We start from the raw sequence: 22,800 nt of genomic DNA on the forward strand, positions 1-22,800 counted from the left end.
GCATGGAACATATTACTTGGTACATTTTTCTTGTTACAGTTTTATATAAAGCCATTCCAAAATCCTCCTTTCAGGCACTAAGCAACATATGCTGCTCAGCTATGACCCATCCTTTCCGACAACATGGAACATTCAGTTATCTAATGGCAGTACATGTCTATGAACATCTGTGATATTTGTTCACAGTAAGCCTCAACCTGACACCAAAGCCTAAGAAAGAAAAACATGCAAAATCACAAAGTATTTTCTGATCAAGCCAGGTATAACTAATATCCATTCAGTTTAAAATAGCATTACATGTAGATTCAGAAATTTAAAAATGCTTCTGAATCAAGGAAAAGATCCAAAGTAAACTGAACATGAGGGGTGCCTCATGTTAGTTACTGTGTTAGTTAACACAGGTCCTCGTTAGTTTTGTCTGCCTCAGAGGTAACAGTAAGAAATCTGTAGTTTAAAATAACAGAAGGGCTCTTTATTTTTTAAACTGGGTCATTTTGTATTAGTATTCTTATTTTCTGTTTTACAATTTTGTGGCCATAGGGCTTCCTCCTTTTCTCCCAACCCCCATCCCTGAAGGACTCTTTATTTCCAAGAGAATTCATTGCATGCGTTTTTTCAGACCAGCCTCTCTTCAGTTCATTTTAAATATGGTTTGCCACCAGAGTAAATATATATGCCCATGATATTGCTTTTGTCTAAAATAAATTAATTAATTAGGGGTACCACCTTTGGATACTTTCTAAAGAACTCATGGCATAGTCTTATGAAGGTTGTTCTGGTCGTAAGTTTGTTCCTCCAAGAATAGACTTTAGGGTAGGGAAAGAGAGGCAATACCAGGTATTGCACATCCTTGCAATACCTGGTACATATAAAGTTGCTCTGTGAATATTGGTTATACAGAGTAATACAGGCTAATACAGGAAATCATATTTATTTTTATTGACCAAAAGGTTTTGCACATGTCTTTTTAATGGAATATCTTTAAATTTGTAGATATTATTTGGATCACATAGAATTGAATCTGTGGCACTTTCAACGTGACATAGTGTGTGTAGAAGATAATATACTGGAGTATTTTGAGTATTTTGTGAATGAAGACAGACAATGGTATACTCAAGAGACAACTGGTCCTTTTGACCAGAGTCATCAAAGAGCCCTTGCAGCTGCAGAAACACAATATGACCAACCAGACTGACAATCCAAAGTCTGGATCATGAGAAAATTCTATTGCTAAAAGCACAAGCCATTAGAAGTCAAGACGCAATAACAGAAACACATTTTTAAAAGAGGTGTCAGTTCTTTGTTGACCTCATCAATACTTCTGTCATCTAAAAGCCACATGGAGTTACTAGACAACACCCAGATTTGCGGAATACTAACCCTACCCAGTGGATCACTGTTTCTTCCCAGTTTGGACTTTAAGAGGTTTCTGCCACTCAGATCCCGACAAGTACCTCTTTTCTTAGCCCAACTCCATCATGACCACTGAATCATATTCTCAGAAATACTACTAAGAACTTCAGAGGCTCCTGAAAGTTGGCACCAACTTAAAAACAGAGCAACTAAAACTTTGTTTTTTCAAATGACTTTTCCTGATGGGAATAAAAATTTCTAGTCTGCATCAGAGGAGAGAACTCCCTTTTAGGTACCAGGGAAGAGTAATAAAGGCGTAGTATATTAGCTCAGGTCATCTCTCTGAAAAATCTTTTGGTTCATACTCTGTGCCCGAGTCTTTAACATTATTGGTACGCCTGTAGCATGTTTAGCATTATAACCAATAATTTTTAAAAAACAGATTTTTAGAATCCTCAACTTTATTGTTCCTCATATAATAATCCCAGCTCACCTACAAGTGTTCTCCAAAGTGGAGCTAGTTTATTCATGTATTTACTTCGTTTCAAAGAGCAAGAAGCCAGCAAAGGTGGAGAAGCGCTGGTGGTCACCATGGAGCGCGCCATTGCCCATTCTCAGCCAAACCTCATCCCCTTTGGCCAGCTTCAGCACCGCATGGTTGCTCGATGTATCTGATTTCCCCTTTGTCTCATAGCTAGAAAGAAAAAGAGGCACACACTGGTTAGTCTTTATAGTGAACAGAAAATTTCTCACCAGCACCTGTCATCTCCTTCTCTCGTGCTTCTAGGTATGGGCATGGGATACAGGTGAGAAGTGACTCAGATGACCTTGGAGATTGTATGTTGGAGCCTGGATCCTTGAAAGCTGTGTGGAGAAGCTCTGACCGTGACCCAACCTGGAATATTTCCCCCGAACTGCTCACACTCTGGACTGTTTGATGGGAAGGAAAGTTCTATTAGGTTTGAGTCATTACATTAGGTCTTTGTTGCAACAGTTTAGGCTCCTCAATAATTAGTCTAGAATTTGGCACTAAAAGAGAGTGTTGCCATAACTCAAATGAAATGTTGCATTAGTTCAAGGTCATGCAGGCAGCAATGGAAAAACAGATACTGAGTTGCAAACTTTTTGCATATCGTGGCCAACTCAGACGAAAGACTTGATAAAAGTGATTAGAAAAAAAAAAAACCATCTGCCGCCTTTAGAAAAATATTTATACAAAAGATAAGCTCAGACAAGAACTGACATGTTAGAAACAGAATAAGTAAATAGAACCTGGAGAGTTGAGGATGAATGTGGTTGACAGGTCATTTGAGTTTTATATCTGCAAGAGCAAAGTTTATTGTTTTCCCATTATGGCTTATTCAATGCAACAGAGCTGTGTCACAACCTGAATGGTTAAAAATGTCTCCTTTCTGCTCAAATCTGTTGTTTTAGAAGGCATGGTAGTAAGTACCATGAAACTGAGAGACAGGCGTGAGAATACGGGGTCATGAAGGATAACAGACAAACTATAGGTCAAGACAAGCATCAGGTGGGGTATACTAAAAGAGGTAACTGGTAACGAACAGCTCAGGAAATGGAAGCCCTGAAGACACAAACCTGGATTTAAAAAGACTTGCAATGCTAGCCCTCAAATGTTCACCAGCAGCAAATAGACTGCGAAACAGCCCCGAGAAAACCTACGCACCTTGTAGATGTGTCCACAGAAAAAAATAAAGATTCTCCTAGAAGACAGAATCAGGTGGCCAACAGATAAGCAATCAACTTGAAGAATTTTGTATGGTCCAATCCTGAGCTTCAAACTTGACACATAATTGGTAGTTTAGGCTATCTCCCACAGGAACAAAGACAGACAAGGAGATGTGCATTCTAAGTGTGGGAAGAAGAATCAGAGATGCAGAGAGAGAGCCAGCTGTTCCCTCAAATCTACGCTGCCCTCCCCCATGGCAGGTGCAGTCTGTTTCCTTGCTGCCCTTGGGTTAGTTGGGTGGGATCGGGAGACTCATATCCCAGTAAGTAAAGGGGAAGCACTGACTCACTGCCACTCTGACACATTCCACGGTAATCCCAGAGCAAAGTGTGTTATTTCCGTTATTTCCCAAAGATCCAGGCCAGGTGGCTAGGGAAAATATCACAGGAGCAACACAGCCTGAAAAGAGAAATCCTATTCCCAAATCTCAGAACCTGCCAGCCCAGGACAACAGTGGACAAAGTCCAAAAGGACTAAGTTCAGGGTACTGGAGAAGAAGATTAGGAAAGCAGAGGAAATGGCAGAGAGAAAAGTTAAGTATACAAAGCAAATCCTAATACCTGGGCAAGGGGAGAAGAGAGGTGCTAGTGGATGACTCAAGATCTATTATAAACCTGCTGATGTTCAAATTCATCAAATTTATTTCTTCCCAAGCATGGGCGATAACCTGGCCGTACGTTGCTGTGTGGATGCTCTCATTGAGGACAAGAGTTGGGGAAGGGCTCTGCTGCTGGAATGCCCTTCGAGCAAACAATGGTCACACTCTGGAGCCCCTGGCCAGGCTAGACCACTCACCTATACATGCTGAAGACTGTGTTGCCATTGTGCATAAGGTACACATACACTTCCTCAACGTCCTCATGTTTCATCATGCTGAAGGTGAAGAAATACACTCCTGGAAAAAAGCAGGTATTTATCCAGTGTTAGATGAACATATTATATAGAGAAGCTGAAGATAGCAGGAAGATGTGCCAAATGATTTCACATTTCTTTCGTGGATAGTCTATGTGGCATGTTTGGCCTCTGTATATCTGAGTATCTCTATATCTGTATTTTATTGCACATTGCCCCTTGAACATTCTTTATGACGTTTGAGGTTTTCTTATTGTGTGTGTTATGTATCCCTGTCAAGAAGACAAAGTCCTTTACGAACTACATTTCACTACCTTGTCCACCAACAAAGGGTTCTTAATAGGTATTGGTTAACAGCAGCAGCTGTCACAGGTACAGACAGCTCAGAGAATAAACACACGATGTACTCCATGACCTGACAAATGGCCCAATGTTGCATTACAACCGATGCCTAGAATCACCACAGGTGTGGGCCCAAACTAAGGAAATATGGTAACACAGAATAAAGGTTTAATCATTTCAAAGGGACGGTTCTAATAATTTCTCACATTCATTGTTCAAGAGTGAAATTACATATAATAAGCAGAGATATCAAACTGTGACTGCCACGTGATCTTGTTATAAAAGTCTGTATTCTCCTGATTTAAAAAAGACCAATATATTTTGAAAGGTGTGAATTTTCTAACTAGACCTGAGGGCAACTCGTGGGAAACAATTTAATATGACCTGACATACTCCAAATGCCAGTAGGAAAGTTCTTTTATTGAATTTATAAAGAAATGCTAGAAGGAAAAATGTTCCCAATTCCATATATTCTTGGATTTGAGAGTATATTTTGGAAAGGAGAAATAATTAAAGTCATCAAGCTCATATTGATTTCCATGTGAAATTTTTAACTAAAATGCCTGCGAGAAAAAAATAGGTAAACTAACATCAAGAAAAAAAAAAAAAAACTAGGACCCAGCACGGTGGCGCAGTGGTTAAGGTCCTCGCCTTGCACGCCCGGGATCCCATATGGGCGCCGGTTCTAATCCTGCCAGCCCCGCTTCCCTTCCAGCTCCCTGCCTGTGGCCCAGGAAAGCAGTCGAGGACGGCCCAAAGCTTTGGGACCCTGCACCCGCGTGGGAGACCCAGAAGAGGCTCCTGGCTTCAGACTGGCATAGCATCGGCTGTTGCAGTTACTTGGGGAGTGAATCATCGGACAGAAGATCTTCCTCTCTGTCTCTTCTCTCTGTATATCTGCCTTTCCAATAAAAAAATAATAAAAATAAATCTTTAAAAAAAATTTTTAAAAAAAGAAAACTGACTGACCAATCCTATTTCTTTTCCATAAGTGCAATTACTATGGAGACTGAGAAGATGCCATGTTGACTCATCTGTTTCTGAGTCATGTCAAACCAAATTAAAGTTACAATTTCAGTGCGCCAACAACAAAGCAAATTGCACATAAATCAATCACATCTACTTACATGCCTAGAGATTGACCCATAGATGAAAAATCAAAGTAGGTCAATTAAAGGATTTAAAAAGAATGGTATATGTATGTCCGGGTTTTCCACATTTTATAAGTCTTCATATTAAACCATACTCACACACAATTTTCAGTGGCTCAGATAATGTTGAAATTAAAATGACAGGAAATAATATTAATTTTCCTCAAAAATGATGAGCACTATTAAAAAAATAGATTACAAAAGAGTTTCAAAAGTGTAGATTAAGAAACCAGATGTTGAAATGTCTAGAATGAGAACCACAGAAGTGAATACATATGATAGCCAGTACTGGCTTTCTGCCCAGGTGCTGGCATTGTAGCCAGACATCACACTCACACTGCGGTTTTCAGGTCTTTGTGGAGCTGTCATTATAGAAATCAACCTCTTCTATCTCATCCAAGCTGAAATGTATAAGATGGTCATTTTGCAATCTACTGGATGAGTTCAAATAGTAAACTGTGGTGCTAACATGAGCGTGATGGTCATCAGAATGATATCCCACCCAAGAGAGGTTGAGAAACTAAGTCTTGATTTTCAACTAAGTCGGTGGAAACAAAGAAAACTGAAATCAGTGGAAACAAGGAAATGACTGACCAGGCAGAACCAGGCAAGTCTACAGTTAGTGGTACAGATCATGTTTAAGAAAACAACCACTGGGAAATCGTAACATAAACTTTCAGAGTAAAAATATGACAATCATATGAACACATTAAAGCCGACTGAAGGGTGATGGAAGATTCCTTCAAACTACCTCATATATCAGTTCATTTGGCTTACTTCAAATGAGTAGATCAGTGAATCAAGGCAGACATTAATAGCACTTGTCACAAATGTAAGATATCCCTGTATCCATCATTTTCTTTGTTTTCCATTTGGGTGTTGTGTACAGACATAGGAGAAATTGAAAGGGAAAAAAAACCAGAATCTATTTTCTACCAAAATCTCAATAAAGCTTCAAACACCAATGCCCCCTGACTTACAATGGGATCACACCCGGAAAAGCTTAACCCATTGTAAACCGAAAATCAGCAAGTGGAACATACATTTAATATACCTAACTTAACAATGTTAGCTAAGTTTTTGCATTAAACTGCAGTTGAGTGAGATCATCTAGCCCAAACCATACTTTATAATAAAGTAGTAAATCTCTAATGCCATTTATTGAACACAGGCTTAGCATTTCGAACTTAGACATCTGGAATCCTGTAAGTGCTACAATCACACACAGGGAGTCCTGGGACTGGGAACGGTTTCTGAGCAGATCTCAAACTGTGCCAGGAAACTTTTAACCCCCACCAGGGAACACTTGCTTTGAAGTGTAGCTGCTGAAAAGGAGCTCCTGAGAGCTTAACTTAGGTGAAGACTAGGCTGTGAGTGAGGGAAAGTTTAACAGATAAAGCACAGAATGTGGAAACCAGTGCAGCTCTCAGAAGCTTCCAGCAAAAACAAGCTCCCTGAAAGCAGAGGAGCTGGCAAGTCTAAGACTGGTCTCAGAAGTCCTCCTGAATCCAGCGCAATCTGGGGAGGCAGAGAAAATGAGATCCCACCAGGAAAACACACACAGAGGCCATGCTGAAAAGAACCAGTCCAACCTCTGGCCACTGAGTTAGTTCCAAACCTGGGAAGTTTGCCTAAAGCCACACCTATGGTGGTCTAAGCAAATCCAACCCACACAGTCTCAGTTCATTTTAAAAAACAGACAGCACCCAACAAAAATTATCCCAATCAGTAAGTCACCAAGATGAAATGTTATCATGCAGTATATGAAAAATGTAGACAAATATCATAAGGAGTTTAAAATGTACTAGTGACGTACACCCCTCTAGGAAAGAACCAATACAAGAGTCTCAGGTCGAAAAGAACACATTAGAAAAGAAATTAAAATTTGCGGCAATCTGAAATGAATCCATATTCTGTCATATTACTGGGTATAGGTTTATTCATTTTAGACTTTAAAATGCACGTGTATAAAATGCTAACAATACATTGGCTAAAGGGGATACAATGACTTATAATATTTTTGTACTTCTTCCAAAATTATATCAAAGTAAAAAGTTTTTGCTTCTTAAATAGCATTTTTTGCCTAAGTCTAGACATCATTCGAAAGCATAATTTATTGATGAGGCTTTCCGGCAATAAGCACTTTCATATCCTGACAGCAGAACTACACCGGCACAGCCTCACAGAGCAATTTGGCAAAACCAATCAATCTTATTGATAAATTCATCTCTTCACCTAGCAATGTTACTGCTATTATTTCAGCCAACAGGCATACCTTGACATGTTCCCTTCAACATGGTATACTCAGACTCAATCATTGCAGTCTTGCTTTTTAATAAACAACAAACCCTGAAAATATTGCAAATGTCCAGCAATAAGGGAATAAGAAAATATGCTCTGGAACATCCCACCATAAGATAGAAAGATGAAACAATGTGAAAAAAGTTCCAAAATATATTGTCAGCTTAAAAAAAAAAAAAAGAAAAAAAGCAAGTTACAATCAAAATTCAAAGTGGCCTAGGTTTTATATAAAAAGGAAAGAAAGCCCATTTGTATAAACTGTTTTAAACTACATAAATATGTTGCTTAGTTTTTGTTTTGTTTTTTAATTGAAAGGCTTAGGAGTGAGCATTGAGCCTGGTAGTGTTGGTTAAGACTCTGGCATCCCAGAGCAGAGTGTCTACGCTGGATCTGGGGCTGTGGCTCCTGGTTTCCCAGCTAATGCAGATGTTTGGCAGCGGGGAGCTCAAGGGATTGGGTTCCCGACATGCCGGTGCAAGACCTGGGGTGCATTCCTGCCTTCTGGCTTTGACTGGCCCACCCCTTGCAAGCATTCAAGGCAGTGAATCAGCCAGTGCGTGGACGCTCATTCACTTTCCCTCTCTTTTTCTCAAATAGATAACATTCTTCAAAACAAAACAAAAGAACTGGATCCTGCCCTTCTTGGTGTGAGAACAATGGTAGGACATGGTTACAACACCTCAAAGGTGTGAGAATTTTTCTCCAAGAACAGAGCACTGTGCCCTTATCTGGTTTGGTTGCTGAGTTACTGATCTTAATAATCATGGCCATATTTTTGAAATGGTACTTGTCTTTTCAGATCCTATTCATTTACTTTCAGATCCAGCAGAAATCCATATGAGCTGTTTATCAGAAAGTGTTTCGACCCTGTCGTCTTCCCTGCCTCCTTCAGGCTTTCTTCTCTCTCTTCCCTCTGTTTCTTTTTGCCATGTCTAGCATGATTGCAGCTCACCTGATACCGGGGCCCCAAATCGACCAGTCATGACATCAAAGAAGTTTCCGATGTTGGTCTCCACGCTGCTGAAGATGATCCCGCTGTTCTGATTGCTGAAGTGAGTTGCCAGAGACGCCATAAACGCAATCTAAGAAAAGATTGTTTTGGTCAATGAATAGGAATTTTATCTTAAATAACTTCCTTACATAAATGGGTTTATTACAGAATTATCTATCAAAGGAATGTTGGAAAGAAATATCCATTGGTAGACACATAAGTAAGTAAATTACAGCAATTTCTAACATGTTTATAAGATCCAACCTATTAGAATGATCACATACACCCACAGTTCTGAATATGTTTTAGAAGACATGAGTCTTCAACGAACTTTTGGACATTAAAATTCTTCATTTGCAGCTATCAAATTCATATTAGTATATTAAAGGATTGAAGAAACCCTACAATAGTTTTTTAATTTTGTTAACCCTTCATTATTCTTCCCCAATAATTTGTTAATTTCCTTTTGAATAGATTATTGAAACACACTTTGAAAATCCTTGATATTGATCCAAATGTACATACACACATATGTAATGGAAAATGTATTTAGTACATCTTAAATTAAAAATATCAAATAACACAGATCATTATGACCTGATAGCAGACTTTTTGGAATGTATTTATGTGAGTGAAATTCTTCAAGCTGAGAGAAATATTTGTAAGAATATTCACAAAATTATTAATAATAGCTCTCAGTAAACTTTTCATGGGAAAGTTTTATTTTTTTCATTGAACTTACTTTTTTTTTTTTCAAATGAGCACATAATCCGTGTGTATTTGGATAAAAGATAGATCCACTTTAAAGATATAGAACTTGGGGATAGCATTGAAGCTGTAAAACCACTGTTGGCAATGCTGGCCTCCCTTACAGTTGCCAGTTTATAGCCTGGAGGTTCCATTTGTGATCTAGCTGCCTGATAATGACCTGCAAAAGCAGCAGAGGATGGCCCAAGTGTGTGAGAGCCTTACACCCACCTGGGAGATCTGGATCAACTCCTGGCTCCTGACCTTGTCCCGGCCCAGCACTGACCCCTGAAGACATCCATGGAATAAACTAGCACATGGAAGATTTCTCTGTTTTTCCCCTCTCTCTGTAACTATGACTTTCAAGATAAATAAATAGTTTTTTTAAAAAGATATATTGGTTGATGTTTGTTTAAAACATCTTATCATTAATGAAATAAGCTAATCATATTACTACATCTCCCTAACATTTTAAAATCATATATGTGTTTAAATGCGCACACATCTGTAAAGATGGGTAACTGTATTTTGAAAGTAATCGTCTCTGGACATTATTTTTTTGGAACAGCTCTTTTCTAAGTTATTTTACAGGGGAAAGGTATGAATAATTTTTAAGAGATGAAAGGGAATGCTTTGAGCTATTTAAAATGTCAAAAATGGTTTAATAAAGCTAATAATCTATTTGGATATTGAAAAAATAAAAGTTTTTGGGTATGATTTTGGCTTAAAAATGTCTTATTGGAGCATTAATTTAGACTAAGGGAATGAGAGAAGCGAGTGGGTGACAGAAGCTATTTCTGGGACTGGTTACAAATATTTTATGAAACTCCAAAAGCCTCTGGTCAATCACTAAAAGATCAGTAAAGAGAATTTAAGAAGTCTATTCCTGATAGTAGCCAAAGGGCCCTAGGAGTCTGGGAACAAATCATCTGGTTAGATTCCGAGACAGGAGATTGGGTCCCAGCAGTATTAGTTCTAAGTGGCTCATTCAACATGTTATTCCATATGATTTCAAATGTCTGCAGTGCTAAGCAGAGAGTGAGGCACTGCTATAACTTCACTTTGTGCACCAACTTAACTCCTGTTGGAAATACTACTAAATAAAAACTGCTGATAATTAGAAGAACCTTTAGAAAATGCTGATGAATGCCTTTGCTGGCAACCACCCTCGGAGAAAAGATATCTGTGAAAGCCAATGCCAATCCTCTCTCCGCAGGAGCCACTGCAGCCTTACGTGAATCAGATGAATAAAGTCTAACACTATGGGATTCTTTCTGCAGAGAATGTGAGGGTCTCCCCTTCACAAACTGCATGAGACTAGATTTCCTTCTTTTGCAACACCATGTGACAGGAGTCCTCCCGAGGGATTGTGCCATGGTTTAGGGTAAGGGCAATGTCACGGTTGCACAGACGTCCGCTGTGCAGCAGCCTTTCAGCACGGTACAAGCACCAACAGGGTTACTGTGTCTGACATATCCAATGTCCATCTTATTAGACCTTCATCTGACTGAGTGGCATCTCTCTTCCAGATCCTTGTCATTTTATGCTGGCACGTGGATCCCATGTTGCTGAAATGATTAAACAGCATTCAATCAAAAGTTATAAAAAGTGCTAAAAGCAGTTTAAAGAAGCACCTAGGACCTTTTATTTCACACTTGTGAAAAAAAAATGAGGCCTAGAAGAAAGATAAAACTTACCCAAGGTCAAACAGCTATCATATAATACGCAAAAATCTCTCCTACTTGATCTCTTAAATATAAAAGTTGCTTTATATTTAAATTATTTAAAAGTGTCTCACATTTGTAGGCATTTCTTTCAGTTACTTTATTTTAACTACAAAATTTTAATCTTTAAAACACTAGGCTTTCAATATTGATAGAAGTCCCTTGGAAGAATTAATATTAAAATGTTGGCTTCCCCCCAGCTGTAGTCAATTGCCTAGGTAGCACTGTACCGAGGCAAGTGTTACACTGCTGGGAGCAAAGCAGTTAACACTTAGCATGCATTCTGTATCTGGTTAATGCCAAATCTGTGTTAACTATACCAGTGTGCCAGCATGTTGCCTATTTGATCTTTTTTAAAGATATAGAAAGTGGGGGAGGCATGCCAGCAGATATGGTCGGGGGTGCAAGCTTGAGCATGCATGAGCCCTGGGCAGGTGGACAGGACCCCAGGTGGGCACAACACACCACTGGAGGACTAGGACTGGGTCTGGGGTATGCCAGACTGGGCTAGGCTCCAGTACTCACTGGTGCTCACAAGAGCCTAAATGGGGGTAGGGCTGGCTGAGCTAGGTCTTGACACCCACTGATCCATGTAACAGCTGGGTCTGGGGATGAGCCAGACCGTGTTGGACTGTAGCACCCAATGGTAAGAGCCAGAATGGGTGTGGGTTGGTCAAGTAAGGCCACTGTATCTGCCAGGATAGGAGATGGGCCAAGTCAGGCTAGGTCAAGTATCCACCCACGTGCATGAGATCTGCCTCTGGGAGGTGATTTAATAGAGGAGCTTGGAGAACTCCTCTGTCAGAATACAGTTCCTGTAGGTGAGCACTAGAACCAAAGGTGGGAGCAGCCCAGACCAGCCAGGTTATAGAACCCTCCAGCATACATGTGGATAAGGTCTACGGGTTGATCAGGCTGGACCAGTTTATAGCACTCACTTGCAGATGTGAGAATAAGGACAGGGTGCAGGACAGGTCAAGTGGGCTGCACCACCAGCCAGTTCACATCAGAGCTGGAACTGGGACATTCCAGGCTGGGCTAGGCTGCAGGACCCACCAGCATGAACTGGAACTGGGGGCAGAACAGGCTAAGCCAGGCTGCAGCACCTGCTGGTGAATGCGGAGATAAAGTGAGACATACCAAAATGGGATGTGGCATCCACCAGTACATGTAAGACCCAGGAGGAGTAGTGGCAAGCCAGGTAGAGGGGCTATGAGAACTCCCTTGCTGAGCCACTGCTTCCTCTGGTAAGTGTGAGAGCTGGTACTGGGGTCAGACCAGATTGGGCAGGGCTAAAAAATCCAGTAGCCTGTTTGGGAGGAGGAGAGTCAGATTGGGCTAAGCGACCATATCCACTGGTGCATGCATGAGTCAGAGTAAGTGCTGGCTGGTTGGGTTTTACCACAGCATTGGCTAGCAGATGCTAGGACTGGGGGCAAGTCCTGTCAGGCTAGACCACAGAACTGCTTGGAAAGTTCATGATCTGGGGCTAAGAATAGGCCTAGCAGGGAAACTGTGAGCATCCCTCTGATGGGTTGCAGCTCCCACTGGTGAACATGAGAACCAGAGCTGGGGGAGGGCCTGGCTGAACAGGCAGTGGCATCTGCCAGCATGAATGTGGGCTGGATAGTGGGACTGGTCAGGCTGAGCTAGGCTCCAACACCTATTGATGTTTTCGAGAGCCAAATGGGATATGAGATTGTCTGGACCAGTCTGCTGCATACATCGGTATGCACAAGAGCTGGGGTTGGGGGCAGACCTGGTAGGGACTTTGGGGGATAGCCCCCACTAGGCTGCAATTCCTGCTGTGAGGGCCAAGTGTGTGGTGGGCAGGCTTGAACTTGGCTGCAGCATCCATTGGTTTGCATAAAAATGGGGCTGGGAACAGAACTGACTGGGCAACCACAACCACCAATATGTGTGTATAGGGTGATGTGGGCGATGGACTGAGCTGGACCCTGCATTGTCTGGCACACACAGGGGTCAGGCCTGGGGTCACATCTAGTGAGGTGTCTCTGGGGAATCCCCCCTCAACACACAAAGTGGATCACTGGATTCAGAACTCCAATCACAGGGTCTGTGGTCTGATCATGAAGTACATGTGTCAGAACTGGGACTCCTCAGTTGTTCAAGCCTGTGCAGCAGACAGCATGCCCAGATGCACATGGGAAACAAGACAACAAGTTCATTGACGCCTGCAGAGGACGTCTAGTATCATGGAGAGCAGAACAAATTGAAAGCTTTCCCTGCCAAACTTTGACATTGAGTATCTGAGTGAATGGAGACACTTAAGGTGGATTATGTCAGCCAATGGACCTTGGAAGGACTTCCTCAACTTTGGAACAACGAAATCAATGCCATCTCAGAGCTATCAAAACCAAGTAAGCAGTACCCTTTGAACAAGTTCCACATTGGGGACCCTGGTATGACATCAGGTGGCCATTCCCCCATCCTTGGGTATTGATGTGGTTGGGCTGCTGGGAGCAGCCCTCTCCCCTTCCTCCCCGCCTTCCCCAGATACAGGAAGAAAAAAGGAGATTGGAAACAGTTGTCTTATCCACTTTCCCCCATTCTTCAACCCACTCTACCCTAATCGGTGGTTCACATAGGCATGCATCCTATGTAAATATCATCAAAAATGAAATAAACTTATATTGAAAAAAGAAAGACATATTGGTTCCCCCACCCAAGAAAAAAAATAACCCATAGCTAGCAATTTTGCTTGGCAATTTGCCCTGATAATTACAAGTTTTAGATGTTGGCAATACAAATCTTAAAGATCCAGATCCTCTAAAGGTCGGTGTTTGGGAACAGCGGAGTTAACCTGCTGTTTGCGCAGGACTGCAGCTCAAGTCCCAGCTACTCCGTTTCTGACCAGCTCCCTGCTCTTGTGCAGAGAATGGCAGACATACTTGCACCCCTGCCACCCACGTGGAAGACCGTGATGGGATTCCTGGCTCCTGACTTTGGCCTGGTGCAGCCCCCCTGGTTGTTGCAGTCATTTGGGTAGTGAACTAGTGGATGGACAATCTCTGTCTCTCCCTATCACACTATCTTTTGAATAGATAGATAAGTAGATAGGTAAGTAGATACTTTGGGGGATAATTTAAGATAATAATAAACATAAAAAATATGGCTGAACTCAGGATAAAATGCAGAATTGTAACCTTATAAATGGGTTTGGAAACTTTACACTAAAACAAATATCTCCTGTTTTAGAAAACTATAAGTGGATAATTCAAATTAAAAAAGGCACATAAAAACTGTACATACGTCCAAAAACCTGAGAAAACTATATGAATAATCTCCATGTATGTGACTGAAATATATAAATGTGATAAAATGAATGACTAAAATATTATGTTCTGTTTTATGTATTCTTTATATATCTACTTATATATACATAAATATTTACACAGTTAGGTTGGCAAACCTTCTTTCTCTAGCACATCTTCTCACCTGGAAAATGGATTAGCTGACAGGGTTGGTTTGCCTTCCTGAGAAGGAGCTGAAAACTCCTTGTTTGGATTGCATTAGCCTTTCACCCTGCAGGGTGGATGAGTTGGACTGACTGAAGGTTCAGGAAGAATTAAGCCAGAGGCCAAACGTTCAGCTGCCACGGGTGGAGGGGGTGGGGGCGGCATGCAGGGGACGCAGCATCAAGGCGGCTTGCAGGTGTGCCCAGTTTACCTGCAGTTCTGGTGGAATGCCAGGGTAGCCCTTTTCTCCTTTGGGGCCATGCTGCCCGCGCTCCCCTCGAGGCCCAAGGTCACCTTTGTCTCCCTTTTCACCTTTGGCCCCCTCGTGGCCAGTGGCTCCGTTGTTGCCATTGTTCCCATGGTTTCCTAAAACAAGCAGACAGTGTCAGGGGAGGAAACTCCAGTCACTCAAGCTTGCCACTTACCTTTAGACGAATATAACCCCCAGTTCAGAAATACCCAAACTCCATAGGAATAGGGGACCACATGAAACAACGTCAAGTGCAGCCAAGGGTGTCTTCACATTGTCCCACTCTTAAAAGGAGCTTTGGATTCAAAACATAGCCTTAGGTACGTCACGGTTTCCAAGCCCATGTTTTTCTATTTTTTTTTTAAAAAAAAGCCTCAGATGAAAAGATGTGAAATGTTAAATGGAGACCCGAATCCCACATCGGAGTGCTGCTTTCAATGTCTGACCCGGCTCCTTGCAAAAGTGCCAGGAAAGCATTGAATGATGACGCAGCACTCAAGCTTCAGCCAGCCCTAGGGAAGAATCGGACGGAGCTCCAGGCTCCTGGCTTCTCACCCAGCCCTACTGTTGAGGCCGTTTAAGGGTCAACCCTGCAGATGGAAAATCTCTCTTTTTCTGTTTAAAAGAAACACATTTTTAAGTGAAAATATTTAGCTATATACAATGACTTCCAGCATGTTTTCAGATTAGAATGTTATGAAAAAAGAAAGTATAATGTTAGTTTTGGGAAAATAGTGTGTGTGTGTATTCACAGGGGAAAATAAAATGAAAATAAATTACATACAAATATCTATAGTGCTGCTTTCCTAAATGGATAAAATGCCATTTTTGTACAATTCTATATTCTATTGTATTCTTTGAAGTATTTTTTAAAAGATTTATTTTCTTATTTACTTACTGATTTGAAAGGCAAAGTTACAGAAAGAGAGGGAGAACCAGAGATCTTCCATGCACTCGTTCACTCACCAAATGACCCCTATGCCTAGAGCTGGGCCAGGCTGAAGCCACGAACCAGAAGCTTCCTCCAGCCTCCCATGTGGGCAGCAGAGGCCCAAGCACTTGAGCCATCTTCTGCTACCTTCCTAGGTGCAGATCCAGAAGCTGGATCTGCTATGCAGCAGTTGGGACTCTAATTGATATCCATTTGTGGTGTTGGCAATGCAGGCGAATGCTCAGTGCACAGTGCCACAATGCCAGCACTATCTTTCAAATTTTATTCAAAGGATTTGAATCATTTTTGTAACTGGGGGATGGCATACTTCCTTGATTACAAAATCCAACAATAATTTTGAAAACAGATATGGATAAAAATTTCAAGTCTTCATTCTACTTTAATAAATCACTTCTATACTTTCCTTTGTTTTTCTGGGCCTCCTACTATTTCTTTTCATTCTACCTTTGATCAGGTATCAAACCAAGCTTCCAAACTCTGGCATTTGTTTATAGATTATTGTGTTCTTTGGCAAAGCCACTTCTTGTTAGGAAACATTTAAGCAAGGCCAGCCTGTCCACTTTGAACAAAAACAAGTTTACAGATGAAAATATTTCAGGAGCATAGAAACCCCTGGCTCCACATCATTGCACCTGCGAGCTGCTGTCCTTGCTGAGCAGTGACACAAACTCCAAGCTAGGAATCATACTTTAGTAGACAGCTTTCTAATTATAAATTTGGTTTCATGTGAAAGACTATTCTAAAATATTTACAAAAGCAAAAGACATTTAATAAATATTAGCATCAGTGGGCCTGGGTCAAAGAAAATCAAGTAGATCCTGGCTGGATCCACAGAAGAAATGCTGTCCACACCACCCCAGCTAGGTTTGGAAGTCCTAGGATCACCTGGGATCAAGGGAATCTTGGAGTTCTGTGTCTTCAGCTGACCTGGGGTCCTAGCAAGTTCCAAGACCTCTCCAGAGCATGGGGGCGTCAGCACACACAGGTAGATATGGCTGAACTCCAGGTTCAGAGGGCCTTGGTGTCACGCCATAGCACTGCACATGCTGGAGGACAGTAATGGAGCTCCAGGTCAGAGGAAGCATGAAAATCAACTCAGAGATGGCTCAGCCTGGAGGGACCCCGGGGCTGAGGGAAGGAACCTTAGCTGGCCCTAGAATCCCACAGAAGGGTGTGCAGCTCAGTGATTGGCGCTGGGAACATGACAAGTCCAGTCCTGTCCTTGCTTCCCAAGTCCCTTGTGAGTCAGAGACAATGTAAAGCACAAAGCACACTGTGGCAGAAACGCTAGCACTAAGAATAGATCCCAATGAAAATCTGATAGTGTAGACTTTCTACTGCGGAAGAGCCTCCCAGCCTATGCACCTGGTATACCAGAGTGCCCAAGGTGTCTGGGGTTCTGTGACACTGTAGTGATACTACACAATTTATACTATCAGACTAGCAGTGCAACTTGCCCATCCTTACCTGGAATGCCAGGAGGACCCGGGGGTCCGGGGGGACCTTGGTAGCCGCGGAAGCCGTAGTCTCCGTGACAGCACTTGCTGCAGTCTGGGGGCAGTCCTCCAGTTTGTGGAGGCTTGAAAAAGATGAAACAGAAGCTTCAGGGAAAGGTGCTTGGGAAAACTCAGGATTTCTTAATTGCCCCAGGCCCTGGCCCATGAACCAACACACAACAACATGAGGAAAGCTAATTTAGAGTGGGAGAATCAGTAGCACGGGAGGGTCAAAGAAGCTGGAGGCAGAAGCCAGAAGAGGGAATTGAACTGAGACACCCTCATGTGAGCCACAGGCACCCAGAGACTGGGTTGCTGCCACCCACATGACCTTGGCTTGACTTCGCAGCTCCTACTTTGACCCTGGCCCAGCCCCGCTGCAGGCACTTGGCAAGAAAAGCACCTGCTTGTTCTCTCATATGCACGTGCATGTGTTTACACTCTTTGTATGTCTCATTGTCTCACAATAAAAAATAGTGTTTTGTTGTTTGAACTCATGTTTAATGAGCAATTTATAAGTACTACATATGCTGATGTGACACTGAACTAGTTAAATATTTCTTTATACAAAGAAAGCTTTCTGAAATTTGTGTTTATTGTCAAGGAGCGAGAGATCTGGTGGGGGTTGGCTGGCCAGAGTTGGGTTTAACTTATTAAATTCGAACTCTCCTCTAAACTGGCAACCTGCCTTTCAACTATGTCATGCAAAAAACTCGTGGAAACTCTCCTAGACACCAATTATAATCCAAAGGTCTTTTGAAAACAGTGTATTATTAAATTACAGCATGGAATTTCTCATTTAAGGAGAAAAATGAAAAGAAAGACAAGAGAAGAAAGGGGAAGAATAAGGCGGAGGAAGAGCAAAATTTGAAATCCAAGTGTTCTCCCTCAGTAGAAATCTCAGTGGAAAATTGGGAGAAGGCTACCCAATCCTGCTTGCTTGTTTTCTTTTTAATCAAAAATGAGTGTGGCCTTGGTTCTCAGTCTTTCATGTCTTTCTCCTACAGTTTTCAAGAAGCTGTTCAGAGAACACTGGCCGTGTTTGCATCCCAGGCATGGTTCTGCCATCCTCAGCAGCTGCACTGGTCAGCAAACTCCACTCTTGCTATCAGCTTTCCAAGACCACACAATCCACAGGCTTTGAGTCTATGGAAGCCTTCTAGGAAATCAATACAGGATAGAAAATCAAAGCAATTGTTCCCACTGGAAAGATCTATGGCCTTGGGAAAGTCAGGGATCCCACAGAATCTCTCCACCTTCTCATACAAGGATACAGGCTCAGGAAGAAGTGTTCCACATATCTTGGACTTGTTTTGATCATGTGAACTACATCTTTTCAAATTTTTCTTTATTTAAAAAATTGTACATGTTTATGGGGTTTTATGTGATATCCGATACTTGTGTGCATTGTTTAATATCCACTGGGAATAAACATAACAAATTTTATGATGAGAACATTTACGATCCTTTTCTATGTGTGTGTGTTTTTTTAATACAGGAAAACACATGGTACAATAACGTCATCTATAATCACCCAGAAGATCTACTCATTCTACTGAAATGCTGCTTTTTAATCCCCAGGAAATTCAGGACTCTGCCAATGATGGGATTTAGGGACAGAGAAGGGATGACATGAGGGCAAGTCCTAAAGAGGAACCATTTGTATTATAATAGATTGGAAAACTACAGTCAGTGAGCAGAACACTTTTGTTAATGAAATTACATGAATTAAATTAAGTTTAGTTAATTAACTGCCAAGTGATTAAACTAAATTTAATTCATATAACTCTATTAACGAAAACTGTCATCCTCAGTGGACTTCATCAAATTGATTTAGGAAACAGCAGACAGGTGTGTTTATCTTGATCTTTCCCTAGTCCCCTTCCTAAAGTTTGGTACAAAATAGAAGCAAAAGAAATGCAGAGGAAAGTAATGACTGGGGGAAAAGGAGAGGGGGTGGAGGAGATAGGGAAGGAATGAAGACTAGAAAATGAGCCTTAACTCAATTTGTGTCTCCATCTCCATTGGCAGAATAGACTTGAAAACTACCAGAATGTGGGTTACTCTAAAGCTCCCAGGATCTCCTGTTGGGCGTTTGGTTGAAAAGTTTCAGGAACCCAGAACTAGGAAGTGGGGTGAAGTAGAAATGTAATATGGATATCAGTGGACAGCTCAGTATGGGTTTCCAGGAAATAATGACCAGTGACAAGCTGTCACTGCCTTCTGCTGCCTTTCGGGCCTCCCATTGTCACAGCCAAGAAGGACGCCATCAACTGAAATGGAAAGTTCAGTCCAGGACCTGGATTCAAGTACAAATGTCTTTATCATTAAAAAAACACAGCAGCATTAATCACCCTTCTGCCAAGAAGATTGGGAAATGAAAGGACAATCTACAAGTGGCATCATACTCGCAGGTTTTCAAGTTCTCTGAGGACCCTTTGAGCAGTAAAGCTCCACAGCACAGGAGTTAGCTGTGTGCTGTAGTCCAGACAGAAGGCCCAGGTGAGGAGCAGGTGTTAGGCCCTCGGGGCATCTGAGCTCCACACGCCAGCTTTGGCTCCTGATACCAGCTTCCTGCTAGTGCAGAACCTGGAAGGCAACAGCGACGGCTCAAGTGGTTGGGTTCCTGACTCCCACAAGAGAGTCCTGCACTGTGCTGGCAGCTGCAGCTTTGGCCCAGTTCAGTCACCTGGGGAAGTGAGCCAGCAGATGGGCGCTATCTCCCCCTGTGTCTATCTGGCATCTCTCTGCCTCTCTTAAAAACATTTTGAAAAAGCAACAACACAAACAAAATCCTAGGTTTGTACCAAATCTGTAATGAGTTCTCTGTGTGATCTTAGTCTGATATATAAACAAATAATTCATTAAATTTCAACCACATGAAAATTTCCAGGGCCTATATACCCATTAAGTCCCTACATCCCATATATAGAACATTTATTACAACTTTCAGGACCAGTGCTGTGGTGTAGCCTATAACACTGGGATGGCACTGGTATCCCATATGAGTGACGGTTTGAGTTCTAACTACTCTACTTCCTATCCAATTCCCTGTTAAAGTAGCTGGGACAACAGCAGAAGACGGTCCAACTGCTAGACCCCTGACTCCCACAAGGGAGACCTGAAAGGAGTTTCAGCTCCTGGATTCGGCCTGGTCCAGCTAAAGCCATTGTGGACATTTGGGGAATGAATCAGTGGATGGGAGAGCTCTCTCTCTCTCTTTTTCTTTCTCTGTAACCCCACCTTTCAAATCAATAAATAAAAGCTTTTAAAGAAAAGATTTAAACTGAGCAATAAAGATGTTGCTGGAATATTCACAGAATTAAAAACTTAGGATTGAAGGGTTAATGCATAAAAGTCATCAACTCTTGCAATAAAAGCTACCTTTTCAAAGTTCATATAAGTCAAACTAATTTTTCTTATTTGCCCCCATCTGTTTTTAACATACTAGGGGCCTGTAGGGCAAGTCAAATTCTGTTTCTTCCTTTTCTTCATGTTTTAAATTAAGTTTCATGAATTTGTAATTCACTGCCCTGAAACATTAACTCACCCCATACTCCTCCAAGGGTTGAAGAGATTTCCCTAGATGCTGAACTACACCCTGAGAAACACATCAACTGCTTGGTGTCTCTCAGATGCCAACCACACCAGAAGGTTTGTATTTTAAGCATGCACGGTCTTATTTTCCTTAACTCTTTTTTCCAACAGTCTGAACATATAGGCTGAGCTATAGAGACTACTCTAATTGTTATAAACAAGATTGGTAGGAAATGTCAAAGTTAAGTCACAAATCAAAGTGAAAGAACTTTGATCGTTTTTATCAGACACAGAGGACAACTGCCTCCTGCAGGGAAGGATTAAGACAGTCCAACTGTTAGGCTAATGAGTGTCTACAGAGCTGGCTCTGTTGCCATGGGTCAGTGCTCCATGAACAGACTAGTAAAGAAAGCAAGTTCCTACATCAGGAGAAGCAGTCCGCTGTCCCGTTCTCCTCTCTGATGGGGTAAGGCTGAGGCCACTCAGAACCGTCATTGCCAGAGAGACCGACAGTCCCTCTCAGATCCCAGAGCAATGCAGAGAGAGACCCACAAGCAGTTTAGCACAGTTCCCCCAAGCGTTAATCCTAAGAATCTAAGCAACAACAGCAACAGTAGCAACAGCAGCAACAATAACAGCAACACAAATCATTAGGCTTTCACAGAAATCCTTAGAAGAGAATTCTGAGTACCTGGGCCCAGAATGGAGTGATCTGGGCTAGGTCATCTACCTCGGGGTGCGGTAGCTCATCTGGTCTCAGGGGTTTTAGGTCTGTAGAAGTGTTATTATCCACAGTCCCAGTTTTAGCATGGCTCCGCTCTCTCACTTTCTCCCTCCTGGAGCTGCTACGACCCGTCTGCTGGTGGCTCTGCACTATCCTTGCCACCACTTTGTTAGCTCTTCCGCTCACCTCCATGTATTCATCTTGACACAGGCAAAATGGGAGGCAGAGCAAAGCCAGCAGGTGCCAACAGACGAGCTGTCTCCAGAGCATGGTTCTCAAACAGAGCCACGGACCTCCTCAGGAAGACGGCGGCAGCCCCAGGCACCGTGGGCTCCACGGGCAGATGCCAGGGCTGGAGATGTGAGCTGTAGTCCGCCGGGTGGTTATATACTTTGGTATGTAATAAATAAGGCTGCAAGCACGCCAGAGTGACAGCCGCCCTCCTCCCCAGGCAGAACGGCCCCCATTCATCACTCTCCCACACCACAGGCAGGACAGATTTGTGTGCGCGGTTCCCAGTTGGTGGGGGGGTGAGGGGGTGGAGTTCACAAATGTCACACCTTGGCACGTTTCTGTTGGAGTGTGGAGAAAACACACAGCTGGAAACAGAGAGCATGTGTCCAGTGCTATGCTTTCGTGATTAGACATGGAAAGGCTGTGCCTTCGCGGTCTAAAATGCCTTTTGGAAAAACCTACCCTGGAGCTTGCCAGGAAATTCAGGCTTTAACTGCATCAGTTCTGTCTGAAATGGCAGCAGGAACCCACCCCAGGCGATCAAGGGAAGGCTTGCCCTCTGGTTGGGGAGCTACTACTTCCCCCACTTTGGCCCACTTAGAGGGACTCATTTCCCCCCCACACCAGATGCCAGCAGCAAAAGGCAATCGCTTGACTATGAGACACCAAGTGGAATTTGAGCACCCAGTCTCAGAATTTAATAGAGAAATTTCCATCCTAGCATTGATCTTGCAAAGTTAAGTCAAAGTTAACCAACTTGTTTCCTTTTGACTCAGCCTTGATTAAAATCGGAAAACTGGTAAGTGCCAAAGCAAACACACTATTCCAAGTAGATGATAATCAAGAGAATTACCACCTCCTTTATTTCAGTTACTCCACTTCCATTAATGGTCCAAGAAGTAGACGAACATTCCTAA

General features: G+C 42.3%; 1 protein-coding gene across 2 annotated transcripts; it reads right to left on the reverse strand.

The window, feature by feature from the left end:
- Positions 1-1,509: 1,509 nt before the first annotated feature.
- Positions 1,510-22,050, reverse strand: C1QTNF3 (C1q and TNF related 3). 2 transcript variants are annotated; one of them, XM_040977657.1, is made up of 6 exons: positions 21,617-22,050; positions 17,360-17,471; positions 14,902-15,056; positions 8,702-8,831; positions 3,899-3,998; positions 1,510-2,047 (listed from the first exon to the last, which is right to left on the reverse strand). In XM_040977657.1, exons 1-6 carry the CDS (start codon positions 21,917-21,919, stop codon positions 1,888-1,890), a joined length of 960 nt encoding a protein of 319 aa, XP_040833591.1. In that variant the 5' UTR covers positions 21,920-22,050; the 3' UTR covers positions 1,510-1,887. The 2 variants fall into 2 exon arrangements, with proteins under 2 accessions (XP_040833591.1, XP_040833592.1); XM_040977658.1 differs by having other exon boundaries at positions 1,797-2,047; positions 21,836-22,007.
- Between the last annotated feature and the right edge of the window lie 750 nt (positions 22,051-22,800).

The sequence above is a fragment of the Ochotona curzoniae genome, unplaced genomic scaffold (genome assembly GCF_017591425.1).
Source record: "Ochotona curzoniae isolate NIBS_2020 unplaced genomic scaffold, NIBS_Ocur_1.0 contig_2754, whole genome shotgun sequence".
NCBI classification, from domain to species: domain Eukaryota; kingdom Metazoa; phylum Chordata; class Mammalia; order Lagomorpha; family Ochotonidae; genus Ochotona; species Ochotona curzoniae.

What these genes read in the sequence shown, in the direction of transcription:
- C1QTNF3 (XM_040977657.1), bottom strand. Translation starts at nt 21,919, where the DNA reads ATGCTCTGGAGACAGCTCGTCTGTTGGCACCTGCTGGCTTTGCTCTGC. An exon ending in TCACTCCATTCTGGGCCCAG is followed by an intron (nt 17,472 to 21,616) that starts GTACTCAGAATT and finishes ATCTTTTTCAAG; the next exon opens with CCTCCACAAACTGGAGGACT. An exon ending in GGGTCCTCCTGGCATTCCAG is followed by an intron (nt 15,057 to 17,359) that starts GTAAGGATGGGC and finishes TGCTTGTTTTAG; the next exon opens with GAAACCATGGGAACAATGGC.